The sequence below is a fragment of the Limulus polyphemus genome, unplaced genomic scaffold, assembly GCF_000517525.1.
Source record: "Limulus polyphemus unplaced genomic scaffold, Limulus_polyphemus-2.1.2 Scaffold7229, whole genome shotgun sequence".
NCBI classification, from domain to species: domain Eukaryota; kingdom Metazoa; phylum Arthropoda; class Merostomata; order Xiphosura; family Limulidae; genus Limulus; species Limulus polyphemus.
In genome coordinates this window covers 18800-33482 of record NW_013672839.1, presented here as the reverse complement: position 1 = coordinate 33482, position 14683 = coordinate 18800, and the positions used below count along the sequence as shown (strand labels likewise).

Here is a 14683-nt window from a genome sequence, read left to right as displayed (position 1 = left end):
GGGAATTTGTCACCATTTTCCTTCACTTGTACCAATCCAACCAGTGTTTAGCACTGGATCCCAGTATGGGATGGAATTAACTAACTGCCTAGTTGCAGCTCACCTTAACCACAGGCTATGCTGGGTCACATCTTATACAGCAGGCTCATACATAAGATACCAATGTTCAAACCAAGATCAGAGATGATGGCCTTCATCATTCATAAGACAGCACCAATAGTTTACAGAGAAAAGTTGTGTATCTCTGTTTACCTAAAGCTTATCTCCATTAGTGACCAAAGTCAAAGCTGACTGGCCGAAATAGTGGCTTTAACCAGAGAACCTCATTTACAACAAACTTCAGATATCACCAGTGCCAACCAAAAACTCAATTTTGTGTCTGGTATTATTAAAGACATGTAATAAGATATGTTTAATCTACTGTGAACTTAGCTGTCCACCATACTTTTGACATAAGCAGACTGTTTCACCCACATGCTTCATTCATTTAAATTAGACAAAACAGCAGTTACAGCCATTTCTTGTCTTCGGTCCTACTGTTGCTGTCTGACAATTGACTGGGAGAAAACTTATCTCTCTCCTGTTGCATGGTTTCCAGTGTCCAAATAACCCACAATTAATGCATAGACCTCTATGCTGTTATAATGGTACAACTATTGTAAGAGGATCTGGGAAGACTTGTTTACCCACTGAAAATTAGTACCATGATACTTGGTGGTGTTTGCTGCAGTGGAGCAACGAGTTGATTACAAAGCTTTTGATATGTTATCATCTTGGGAGCATGTTCTAGGCAAAGGGTGATTTTTTTCCTCTCCAGCTTCAGTCATATACAAAATGTCTTTGATAACCATGTGGTGCTACCTAGGTTCACGTCCTAAACCCTTGATTAACTTGTTGCTAATGCCAGCTGTGACTGTGCCTCTGTCAAGGAGTTGCTCCTTTCTCAAGTGCTCAACATCATCAAACACTGAAGGCATTGCACCACCTATCCCTTAAGTCCAGCAATTTTAGGCGATTACTTGCCTGAATTTCTTTGTAAAATTATTAAGGCATATTTTTTTAATAGTTAAATACAGTGATAGCCTATCCATCTTAATAAAGTTCATACTAAGGTGTTACAAAAGAAAAGGAACACAAAAACACATTAGATCTCAAAAAACAAATCCTTGTTCTCAGCAACAACTTAGGAAGTTATTAATTATGTAATATAAGAGATATGAGAGAACTTGTATACAAAGTATAAAGTAAGCCTAACTTAACCAAAAAAGTTTTAAGAATGAAAAATGGTTTTACAAGAAACAAAACCTTTTTTTTTCTCATATTTAACAATTAAATAACTAACAATCAAGAAAAGGAAGGCTAGGTCCATCAAGAACAATACAAGTACATACAAGCAGTAGGTTTAAGATTGCTTTAAAGAAAGATATAAGAAGTTTCTTAAAGCACACTAAACGACAGTTGTGAGGTCTACTTCAGGTATCATCTAAGCAGAGAAAATGGCTTCATCAAGTTTTTACAGTCTTTTAAAGTTGATTAACGAGTATTTTAAGGTTCAGAGACAAATGATAAGGAAAACTCCATAAAAAAAATCAAAATAACCAAACCATGATTTCTAATGAAATTTGTTAATGAGTTAACAAATGATTTTCTAATGAACTTGTCTTTGTTTGCTTCCAACAATAAGAAATTGTATAAAAATCACTAGAAAAAAGAAAATAATGTAACAAACTATCGATACAGAAATCGAGCCGAACGGATTTAGGTTTTTACCTATAGCTTGAGCCCAAGTATAAATTATACTTTGAAAACAACTTTATTCTTAAAGCAACACATAGCTACATTGGTTTGTCATCTAAATATGTTAAGTTGCTCAGGTTTTGATCCTTTAAACATCATGATTGGCTGTAAATTTTATTAATTCTAGTTATATTGAAAATATTTTTCATATTGAATAAACTCTGTTTTTTTTTATTTCAAAAAGAAAAAGATACACTCATACCACTACAGTCCATAATAATTAGGTTTTAAATATTCAGTTTCATTTCATAGTATCTAGAGATATGTCTCAAAGAAAGCAGACAGTAATATTTACAAAAGTCTTTCTTTGGGGAAGATATTGCAACTTTGTATATTATTTTCACTTGATTAATGTTCCGTTACAAGCAATAAAAGAAAAACAGAATTCACTAACTGTCTATATAACAATGAATTAATAACTTATCTGGCAAAACAATGTATTGAATGAATACTTAAAAATTTGGCTAATAAAACAAAATATGAAGTGTGTGTTGTGAAAACCCATATTTATCATTTAAATTAATGTGTCATTATATATTAGTAAATTATACTATTTCCACCAAAGCTAACAAAATTGTTTCTATAACTATAAGACTGACAAATATTATCTCAATAAATGAATGTGGCAATACAGCACATCACTCAATGTTTTCAAATGTACTTGGTTATTTTTATTTCTCATTATCTACTATTTAATTTCAAAATATATTATTCACAATTTACATGTGAAGTTGCAATGGGGGATCAAATCTTTGCTTTGTGACCAGGAACATCCCAGAAAAAGATAAAGTTATTTATATTTCTATTTTGTCTTTTTGATTTCTACTTTCTCCAGCCACCGGGTAATCTCTTTCATTCCAAACGCTAATTCCATCACAGAGACAAATCTTTTTTGGGTTTTCAAACAGTCCAGCTGATCGTGCAATAATTCCACAGGAAAGCCTGGAATAAAAAAAAAGAAAAAGCAATGATAATTTCTTCAATTACAGATACACCTACAGTGCATTTTATTGGACCTTCACATAACTTTAAACATTGAATGGGGGTTGATAACTGTTAAGACTAAGAGTTCATGATGGTTATTATGGCCACTGTATCTTTTAACATATATCACATCCTTTCAGGCCTGTTAATTTATCTCTTATGGCTTTCTATAATGTATTTAGAAATAAAATACTGGCTTGAGTACCAAAAGATTAATAATATTTTAACTTTGCAAGACAATACCCCTTCACATTTGTCTGATGTCACGTCAATGCTATAAACTAGTGTGTCGAGGAAGTAAAACTGCAAGATGTCTTTTAAAGTTTCTCTTAGTTCAAAATAATTTCAAGGAATTAGAGCAAAACAAAATTGTTTAGTATACTATCCTATTTTGCACAATGTATCTTTTATAAATAGATCTTGGTAGAAATATAAACAGAACCTTTAATGAAACAAAACTCAAAATGAAAGTTGTGATCAACAAGCTGAGGGTTTTATTACAGGCCAATACTTCATGGCAGGCATATGCAATTTGAATTTTCATGACAACTTTAACACATACTTTTCTTACAAAAATCTTATGGCAGATTTCTGAGACAGAAAAATTAAATTTACATTTAGTGTGTATTTATACTATGAGTAATAAAGTTCAAAGTTATTTATAATAATCTTAGTAGAGCTGTGGTTATCAATTTGACAATCTTAAAACACTTTAAAAACTGAGGTATTTCATTGTAATATCAGGATAATAATTTAATTTGTTTATTTTTATAATTTTTACTTTGTGACTAAATATTCTGCTGGCTTTGAAAGCCATGGTAGAACAAGTGTTTTGCTTTAGAAGTTGTCTCATTTTATCAGTTTAAATATTTTGACCTAATCTTTCATGCACATTCTGCAATTTCATTAAATGAAAAATTCCATGTTACTAAAGAGACAAAACAGAGGAGAAAAAAATCATCATCTTTATATCTATTATATATACACATGTAGATATAAAGAAACTTTTTTATTAAATTCAATAACATTATTAATAGTCTATAAGTGCTACTCTAACACCAACTACTTAACTGAACTCTGCATTGCTCTACCAACAAACTATAAATCTACATGATAACAACTTAACAGTGTCATAACTTAAAACATGTTGGTATCATGCATCTTGCCTCTGTTTTTGTAACTCTAAGATGTAAAAATATCGCAATTGGAATTTATATGAAACTGATTTTTACTGGTCAGACTCAGAAGAGCTTAGTAATAACCTAATTATCAATTTCTACTAAATGTAATACATATAACAATAGAATGGAATGGATACAGATAATTTTTCCATGAGTCAATGCACGTACATAATACTGGAATGAGCCCAACAATGTACCTTTATTATCATACACTACGTGTAGAATGATGGATTGATACTTACAGATGCATACGTTTATAGTCTGGAACTATATTTATACTGAACAAAATAAATAAGGAATAAAAAAATAGATTGGTGTGTGTGAATACACACACACACAGATATACTGCAAGTTCCTAAATTATAACTGTGGAATTAGCATTACACTTCCCTATTTTATTTCTATTTTGAATTGAATGATGGTTGATGTACTTGTGGGGCTAACTAGAATGCCACATTAATAATTACAAGTTCAAGGATGACTCATTAATGATCATCTGCTTCTATGGATGGGCTGATCTGTATGTCATTAGGAATGGTACACTGAATGTTATGCCTTATATCTGTAAGTATTAGGTGTCAGTAACCACTTTCAGTCCAGTGCCAGATCCCCCCCCCCATTTAATCATACACACATAGAGAAAATGCAACGTGTACAACAAAAAACAAGTTTGCAAACACACTACCAAAACTGGAAGTTGTTTTCTTTCTTCTATGCTAGAAGTCAACTTCTGAATACTTTGGGGGTTTTGAAACTCAATACAAAGTACTTTTTGAAACCCAACATTGGCTTCTGTAAGGCATGCTAAAATTTGGGGGGAATAACAAGTCCTTTTAAAATTACATACGAGTGTAAGATGTCTTGTTTAGCCCCCTCACATTTTTAGTGCTGGAGCCACTATTGTTGGTGAGGTGCAACAATTGCAGTGTGTGGAAGTACTCACTAGTAAGGTGAATAAACATTCCAAGTATTCTTTAATTCTCTTGCTACAGACTTAGTCAAACTGCCTAAGTCCATACTATAACTTCTAATATGTTTTGTGTATATTCACAAAATTTCACAAATGTTCAGTACACATTATAAGTCCAGAAGATAAAAAATTATAATTTTTAATAAAGTATATTTTTTTTAACAAAAATTTCTCCATGAATATATGGAGTCAAAGTGTTAACTTCTCCGAGTACAAAGTGATTTTCATGTTAAGATTAAAAATATATTTCTTCATCTGAAAAATCGCAAATTTCAATTGTTTAATCTTTAAAACTTCCTATATAAATTTCAAACATTTTTTTTTCTCAGTAAAACTATATTTTATCAACCCTAATTCTATACAGGATCGATCAAATTGACTAACCTAGTAATCACCATAAAAAAATATGAAATAAATCTAAATTACCCTTTCTTCTTTCTGAAATGACTGTAAGTTGTATCAGAAAACCACATTTGTTTATCCTAAATAGCTTCAAACTTGTAATAGTATACATTTATTTATACTTAATTTTATTGTTTTATTACCCTTTGCACTGCTAACTAATAATCCAATCACACAAGATGTAAAGCAATCAGTGAATGTGCAGTTCACATTACTGTATCAAATTACGTAACGCACGAGCTGCTTCCAAGCATGCTTCATGAAGAAATTTTATTATTTTTATTATCTTATTTAGTATAACCTAATGCATTTCTGTTCTTTACATTTTAGTAAATAAATACACATGAATAACAAGAAATATAGTACCCACCTGGGTCTTCTTTTTTTTGCTGTTGATTGTTGATGAAACTTAAGCCTACTTTTTTTTATACTAATGGTACTACTACACTAAATATTTTTTTATCTAATTAAATAATGCACCTTAAAACATAGACTAATAACAAAAGATTGTCCCTGAAATATTTAGTATTGGGGCCCAAAATGTCACTCAAATTACTCCAGCTTACATCAATCACTGCATAAATAACGGATAACCAAATCAACTAAAAGCTGATAGGCTATCTTTAATTGCAAATATTTGACCACTTTATGCAAGGCAATTAGGTTTATAACTGTCATTCTATTAAACTGTTGATGTCTAGATTTACATTTCTCACTTTTTTATTAACACATTTCAGGCAATAACCTATAAAGAAGTTAGACTAGAAACATTAATTATTTAGAAGTGTTCATGCTGACAATGAAATAGGAATATTCTGAAACTTCCACATTCTTTATCCTAGGAACAATTTTATGATCTTAGATTTCTTCTAAATGAGTCTTGAGCTTATTTTATATGAAGAATATCATTTCAACAATAGTTATGTGCCACCTATTCATGAACAAATGGAAGTATATAGTTCAAAGCCCATTACTGATTAGTGTTCCAAAGTCAGCATACTTACCCATTTCACAAGTCATATTTTCTAGAAATCATTTTTTTGCAAAAGTGAGATAAACATAACAGCACAATTTGTCAACTGTAAAAATTGGGGATATGGAAGCAATGGGGTTAGGTTTTCAAAAACCTCGTGATAAAAATACCAATTTTCCAGAATTTATCGTATTAAAACTTGATTTACTAAATTCCATGACTTTGTAACATGTGCAAACCATAATAAGGTAAAAAACATGATTATATATTATATAATAAAGAATATTTAAGATTAAAAAAAGGAAATGCATGTTTTATTGCTTCAAGTGCTTGCCAGAAAAGGTTCTGAACAGCACTGATAATGATATAACTTTGTTTAATCATAACCACAACTACACAAAGATGTTGAAACGTTTTCCCTGGACTAAATATCTTAAAAATAAAACAGCATTACTTGCTTTTAACTGGTGTAATGAGTGGCTTTCTTTCTTAGAACTAAAATATAAGTACTTCCTTTTATTCAATATAATGCCCAAGATCTGTTCAATTGTGGTTGGGTGGCAAAACCTGTTGGCTTATAAGAAGATGGGATAAAATAAGTTAACCCTTTCATAAATATAACAAATTAAAACAAATCAGGGTAAAAATTTTTAAAGCTCTATCTTCTCAATATTTGTTGCAGTAAATCTGGAACAAAACTCTTAACTAAATAAAACTGATGAAGATGTAGGTTACATAATGCAAGATTGTTAGTAGGTTCACCATTGAGATTAAACCCAATGTTTTACCATTAAACAAGACAAGACTAATGAGAGAGCTAACAAAACAGTTTAATTTATCATGTTGAACAAATTATATCATAAATAATGAGCAAATAAAAAATCACTTCTAGACTTGTCATGTATATATTGTATATAATGAATCAAAATACCAGTAACTCATCACAAGAAACTACATGCAATTAGGCAATATTCACATCCAATCAGGACAAGCTACCTAATATAAAAATAAAAATAGCAGCAACTGTGTAATGGGTATAGCTAATTAATATAACGAACAATGAGACTGATGTGGACTTTCTACAATCATGGTATAATAACCTATTCTGGATAGAAAGGTTACTATCAGAATAATTTAGTTATATTTCCAACTTAATTTAATTCATTCTTTGTTTTAGATGTTTCTTTTTTGTATTTTGTGACTGAGTATCAAATTCTAAGTTAATATAATAACTAGTTAGATAATTAACCTTTTTCCAGAGTTTCCATCAAGTTTAGAGGAATTAGTGGATCCTTGTCCTAAATCATCTGGTTTCTCAGTAACAACTAATGAACGACCAATTATGTCCCATACTTTGATAACCCTGTCTTCCTTTCTAAACACAGCTCTCCCATGATCATCTGCTGTCACATTTCCCAAGTCTCCATAGTGCTGCAATGAAAGAAGAAAAAAAGCTAAAAAGTACCTAATGCCTACATTTATACTATCCTGCTTAAAAACATACATTAAAAATTTCATATATTATGAAATTTTAAATGTCTAGAGATATAAAAGAAATCTAAAGTAAATTTGAAAGACATATCCTGTGAAGAATTATAATTTAAGAAGTGAAACACAAAGCTTATAATTAAGTTAAAATATCTGCAAATGCTTTTCACTTTTTATGTGAAAAACGTATACCACATATTACATCATACAGAATGATTATGGTTTTTCTTGTTACAACACTATGTAAGAAAATGACCAAAGAAGTTGGGTAAAATCACTAACCTTCTATGTAAAAATACATAGCAGATCCCAGCAGTAATTAACTCCAGATTTTGATGGCACGTTTGCTTACATTTCTTTGTGTGATCATATGTTACTAAGGGCCCTGTTGCCAACAAAGTCATGCATCCACAATCAATTCAGTCCATAAATAGTTCTGAAAAATGTGTTTCTAAAAAAAAGAGGTCCACATGGTCCCCAATGGTGTTACTAAGGATAAATTGACTTTTTAAAAAATTATTTAACATTTTTGGCTGATAATATTTTGTAAAATTGTAAAGAAAGTATTGCTTGTTGATTAGCTATTAAGCTATATTACACAAAAATAAGAATAAGTTGAGCAAACACACATACTTAATTCTTTCTTGAATAATAGAGGAACTGCACAGTTTTCTTGGTTCAGTTGTGGCTTTTTTCTTTGTGATATCAAAATGGTTTGTTTTGTGTGTAATGTCTATTCATCTGAAGAGCCTGAAAATTTTTAGATTTCCAAGAAGTTACAGATACATCATGCTCCTCCATTGCATGCTTCCCTATACTTGTTAATGGAAGAGAATGTTCAATTTGGACATGTTCTCTTATTGTTTCTCCTAGGTGGTCCTTAGAATTCCTTATATATTCAAATTACATTTTAAACTGTTGAATTCATACACAACACAACATCTGAAAAGGTATAACACTCTCCTTAACAGGGAAGAAATTTTCAAGTGTTAAAAAAGATGTAAAACTTGTCCTGAGTGATCTTATTTCCTATATAATAGTAACTGATATGATCAGGTTGAGAAGATAGCTATGGGTTCCCCATTAGCTTCTGTATTAGCTGATGCATTTTTATGAAATGCATTAAACAGAATTATGTCCTGTTGAATTTAAACCTATATTGCACATGTTATAAAGACAAAACATTTATGGTAGTAAATCATAATGATCATACAAATGAACCAATGCCTCAGATATACAAAATCTAATCAAAAACGCCAAAAAAATGTCACATTAAAATCTTATAAAATTAAGAATTTTATACATATATGAACTATTAAAGTATGGATTATTAGTGATGATTTTATGCTACTCTGATTGGTATAACATGAAAAAGTAGTTTAATTAAATTTTTAATGTAACTCACTAAAAACCTCATGACATGACAGTAAAAGAGGACCATGGTAATAGGGTTAAAACTTCTTCTCTAGAGTGTGTTCTACCTTCAAATAACTGGTGTAGTTCAAATCAAGTGTGTGCCCAACATAATTTGAAGTATATACGCAATATCAAGTGTTACCCAGGAGAAAGGATAAAAAAACATGTATAAGTTGGATATTCTTATTTGTTGACAATCATAAGAAAGCATACGATGGAATAGCAAGACACACCAGTTACTTCTCGAAGAACGTAACATTCTAACAGACTCTTTAGATGAATAGCCATTACACACCAAACAATTATGATATTACAAAGAAATTCATAACTAAACCAAGAGAACTTTGAAATTCCTCTATTAATTACAATATAAGTGCAGTGTTATGGATGTATTTTCAACTTTCCTCAATACTGTAGCATTAATCACAAAGACCGAAAAATATACTTTTTGAAACAAAGTTCTGTGGGCCCTCAAGACTAAGTTCACAGGTGAGATGTGAGCAATTCTAAACCCCTTTTCTTTCTCCCTACCCACATTTTTTATGAGTAATTATGTACAGAATTGGTTCTATGATATTCAGTCTTCTTCTTGAAGATTAATTTTAATCTAAATCACTGTTGATCTGCCTTTAATTTGTTTTAGAAAATCATGTAAAACTTTTTCGTAAAGAAACTATCTTAAAGGATTCAGTACATTAACAACAATTTTAAAAAGGCAAACAGGCAAGTCACATGACATGTAATTTTGTTGGAATGTCATGTAACAGAACTATCTTTTAACACTGTTTTGTGTTTTGTAGAAGTGTGATGCCACTGAAAATTTATCACTTTTAGGAAGAAATGCAACAGCCCTTTCCAAAGCAAAATAGTCATGCACTAAAATTTGGATTCAGAATTTCCATGAGAAGGCTATTCTTTGTACTTAAGTACAAAGAAAAACAAAAAAAATGTGGATCAATTTGTGGTACCAAGACCATATAAAAAGAGACCTGGTACAAGTCATACCCCAAGAAACAGCACACAACTTAATCAAAAAGGAATTCCATCTAGAAAAGTGACACAAGTTAGTTCCATGACATATATGTTAAACAGCTGCATACCTCAAGCAGCTAAAATAAAGAGGTATTCATGCTATTCTATTTGAAAACATACATGTAAAATTACCAGATGTAGTGCCTATGGATTTATTTGTGATTAGACTATTGAAATGGTCTCTGGGAAATCATTATTCTCACACATTAGAAGGATAATGGGAACCAATCAGAGATAAGTGGTGTGCTTTGAACATGACATGTAGCTTTTTGCAATGAAAACTGTGCTGCAGGGATATTTTCAAGATACACGGTTTAATATAGAACATGACTGAATGTGGAGATATGGACTTTATTGACATGGTGAGGCTCCAAAATTGTTGTCATGATATAAACGCATTAAACCTATGTATTCATACACAAAGAAAAACAACTCCATCAGTTTTTTTTTAAGGAACTGTTGAAGTATATGTTGTAAGCAAAGATCAAGAAGTTTTATTACAATTTTTTAATATTCAATACAAACTATAAGAAATTTTTTTTACAGACCACCAAACATGTATTTTACAAGACAGCACTTAAACAACTTAAAAAAATACTTATCTGAGGCATTTGGTAGTATGATTTTTAATACCTGTCCTACTTTAACATTATTAATCAAGTTACAGAACTAACATTATGACCTTTGGGGTTGTTTTATTTTTGTGTTATCTTTTTAAATCATTTGTTTTTTTTCAAAAGGAAAAATTAAAATTTATTTGTATGACAACCCAACAGCACATATGTTATTACTGCTAGAAACAAATACTATCATTAGCACTTATTAAACTGCAACCTTTCATATGTAACATACAGGATGAAGAATTTTGCATTGGTACTTTTGTTTTCCGGTGGAAACAAATACTATCATTAGCACATAGTAAACTGCAACCTTTCATATATAACATACAGGATGAAGAATTTTGCATTGGTATTCCTGTTTCCTCAAATAAAATCATAAGTAAAATTTGTGAACTAAAACATTTGTAACTGTTATCTTAGGGCTAACATAACTTCAGTGATTAAGTTTGTTTTCCTCCATTTTACTGTTTAACAAGTTCACTTCCGAGGACACATATGTGCACATTTAGCATTCACTTGCTCCATGTGTAAAGATTCCAGGTTTTAGACTTGTTATTATTGCTTTTGTTTAAATTGAAAACACAGCAATATTGCACCGAAACTCTCATCAGCACTTGTCACAGATGCCAAAAATCGTAGTAGTTAAGGTGTTAAATACAAAAATCCACACACAAAAAAAAAGAGTAAGTAGTTTTGAAGGATAATTAGTTATTTGTAGTCTACAAAATTTGGATATACTTTAAAATAGTTTCTATTTAGTATAATGTTTATTTTTTTGGCTTAAAAAAGAACCATTTATTAATCAAAGTTTAACATTTTATTGTGAACTTACCTCTCCTACTGGAATTTGAGAGCACTTGTTAAGCAATATTACCAATGCCTACGTTTTGTTTTCTTTTTTACATATGCTCTTTTACTAGTATGCATGAATGACATTCAAAACACCATTAATATTCTTATTTATCGTAATCTAAGTGTTATTCCTTCCAGATACAACATCACTCTGATGGGTTAAAAAAAAATATATATTTATATATATATATAAAAACTCTTAATAATATCTGATCATATCTGCTTTTGATGAAAAAGGTGTTTTCTGCCTATTTGAATTTGTATGACCATCCTGATAAATTATTTGTATTGAATGTTGTTGTTGTTTCCTTAGTGCAAGGCTACACAATGGGCTTTCTGCACTCTGTACACCTTAGAGAAATGAATCCCAGATGTTAGCATTGTATGTCTGTAAGCTTGTTGCAGACCCACCGGGAATGTGTTGTATTGATCAAACATTCAATTTCCTGCTTAGCTAGCAATCTGATGGCCAACCATTATTTCTAAGCTTATAATGTGTATTAACTCTCTCATTATGGGCTTGGTCGATTCAGTCAAGTTCTTGACCTAAAATTCATCTTTATAGTTTTAATACTAGAAGTCTGTAGCTTTTAATATGTTCTGTGTATCTTCCTGAAATTTCTCAAGCTTTCAGTAAGCATTAAGTCTTTTGTAGACAAAAAAAACATCTGAATTTTTAATGAAGTATTTTCACTAAAATTTTCTCCAAAATATATGGAATCAAAGTGTTGATTTCTAAGAGTGCAAAGTAATTTTCATGTTAAGATTAAAAATACTTTTCTTCATCTGAAAAGTGTGAAATTTTATATAAGTAATCTCTAAAACCACTTTAAGTTTCAAACATGTTTTTTTCAGTAAAACTTTCTTTGTCATCTGTTATTTTCTCTATCCTAACTCTATACAAGGTTGGTCAAATTGACCAACCTTCTAAACACAATAAAAAAATATGAAATAAATCTAAATTACCATTTTTTTTCCAGAATGACTTCAAATTGTAACATGAAACAACATTTGTTTATCCTAAATAGCTTAAGTCTCATAACAATATACATCTGTTTCTACTTAAATTTTATTGTCCTTTAATCCATGTCTAACTAATAATCCCACCTCACAAGTTGTAAATCAATTGTCAAATGTGTGGTTCATATTACCCTATCGATTTACATGAGGTACAGGTTACTCACGAGCATACCTTGTGAAACTTTATTTATTTTATTTTTTCATTATCTTACCTAATCATACGTAATAATTCCTAATTTTTAAGTTTTAGTTCCTTTTATAACAACAAGTAAAGAATACACATGAAATATAATAATACCTGAATCTTCATTTTTTGCTGTGGACTGTCAATGAAACTTAACCCTATTTTTTATACTAATGGTAGTACTGTAATAAATAATTTTTTATTTAACTAAATAATGCATCTAAGAACACAGAATAATAACCCATAAAAAGCAGGCAATATTTGATAGCTATTATTATTTTTTTTTTTCTGGCTTTCTAACTATGCAATAAGAGCCATTAAAAATTCAGCTAAGTTTGTCAACGTGTTTCCCATGAGAATCAATTTGAACAGGAAGCGTATTAGACAATTCTCTGTACAGAAAAAAAGCATAATAAGTCATTTGATAGATTAAAACTTTAGCTTTCTATTGGTTATACATAATATAGTAATAAATGTCAGAGAGAACTATTGGCAATTTCTGACAGAGATAACATGTTAGGTGGGCATGGCAAGATGGGTCTGCTTTTTTACTTTATGGCTCTTTAACCAAATAAAATTTAAGGCTATAAAAATTATGCTTTCTCTAGGTGGTAACAATATTATAATAAGTAATTTACATTAAATTCTGTACTTCTTGGAGGGGTGGTAAATAAATTAGAGAAGATGGGATACCTAGAGAGCAAATGTCACAATTCTCATACTAGAATGAGATTGAGGACTTTTTAAAATATTTCATTATAAAATTAAGAACTTAAAACCTATATAAAATCAACATTTTATTTAATAACTAAATTTTTATGCCAAGCTTATTTATATACCATAATAATAAAGTAGTTTAATTAAAGTTTGAATCTAACTCTCAAAAAAGTCAAGAGATGTGCACTTTGACCTGCCCATAGTGAGAGGGTTAAAACTGTACATCAATATATATATATATATACAATAATCAATTACATTAACTACCTTAACATACCCTTTCTCTTTCATCCGGCCCACCATGACTTGAGTTTGTTGGATTGTAGTGTTCCCCAACACTATTTACAAAAAAAGAAAATATGTATCAGTAAAACATATACCATAACTTTATTAACATTTTTCTACAAAGGTTAATCTGTAATAGGTTTTAAGCACAACTTTGCCACAGAATCCACAATCATGCCAAGCATAAAAATATGAATAATAAAAACACATACTTTATCAAATGACTATCTAAAATATTTCAAAAATATTTTATGTGGAAATACTGAGTTAGCATGCTTGTTTAATTTTTATATATTATATGCCGTATATTTTAAGCTTCTTAAACAAGTTTCAAACCTGAAACATGACATAACCTTTATACAAATGAATAAAAACTCTATAACCCGAGTGCTTTCGAAAGCACTTGGGTTATAAGGTTTTTATTCATTTCTATCAAGACTTCTTGAACCTAAGTGTTTTTCTAACATCATGAAATAACCTTTATACAGGTATATTAGACATATAAATGAACATTGCAATAAAAATATTCACAGCAGAAATAACCTATACACTGAGTGGTCACAAGTAAATAGACAACTAATTTTTCGTCATTTAACTGATTTATGCTAACTAATTTGTGTTCACAGAGCACTATATAAATGAAAATGGTCCCCACACTAATTATCTTGTGCTACAACATGCCTAGAACTCAAGGTTCTCTCGAATCGTCTGATTTTGTTACAGGAAGGATAGTTGGTCAAGCAGATTGTGGAATAAGTCAGC

At 30.2% G+C, this 14683-nt stretch overlaps 1 protein-coding gene across 1 annotated transcript in view; it reads right to left on the bottom strand.

Moving 5' to 3' along the window:
* Positions 1-1794: 1794 nt before the first annotated feature.
* The window catches only part of LOC106474442 (copper chaperone for superoxide dismutase-like), a 28339-nt gene continuing 15450 nt past the window's right edge, over positions 1795-14683 (bottom strand). Inside the window, exons 4-6 of the mRNA XM_013935134.2 lie at positions 13914-13974; positions 7557-7738; positions 1795-2739 (exon numbers count right to left, since the gene is read on the bottom strand). Of these exons, the coding sequence (XP_013790588.2) occupies positions 2592-2739; positions 7557-7738; positions 13914-13974 (391 nt within the window). The 3' untranslated portion in view covers positions 1795-2591. The remainder of the gene's footprint in view (positions 2740-7556; positions 7739-13913; positions 13975-14683) is intronic.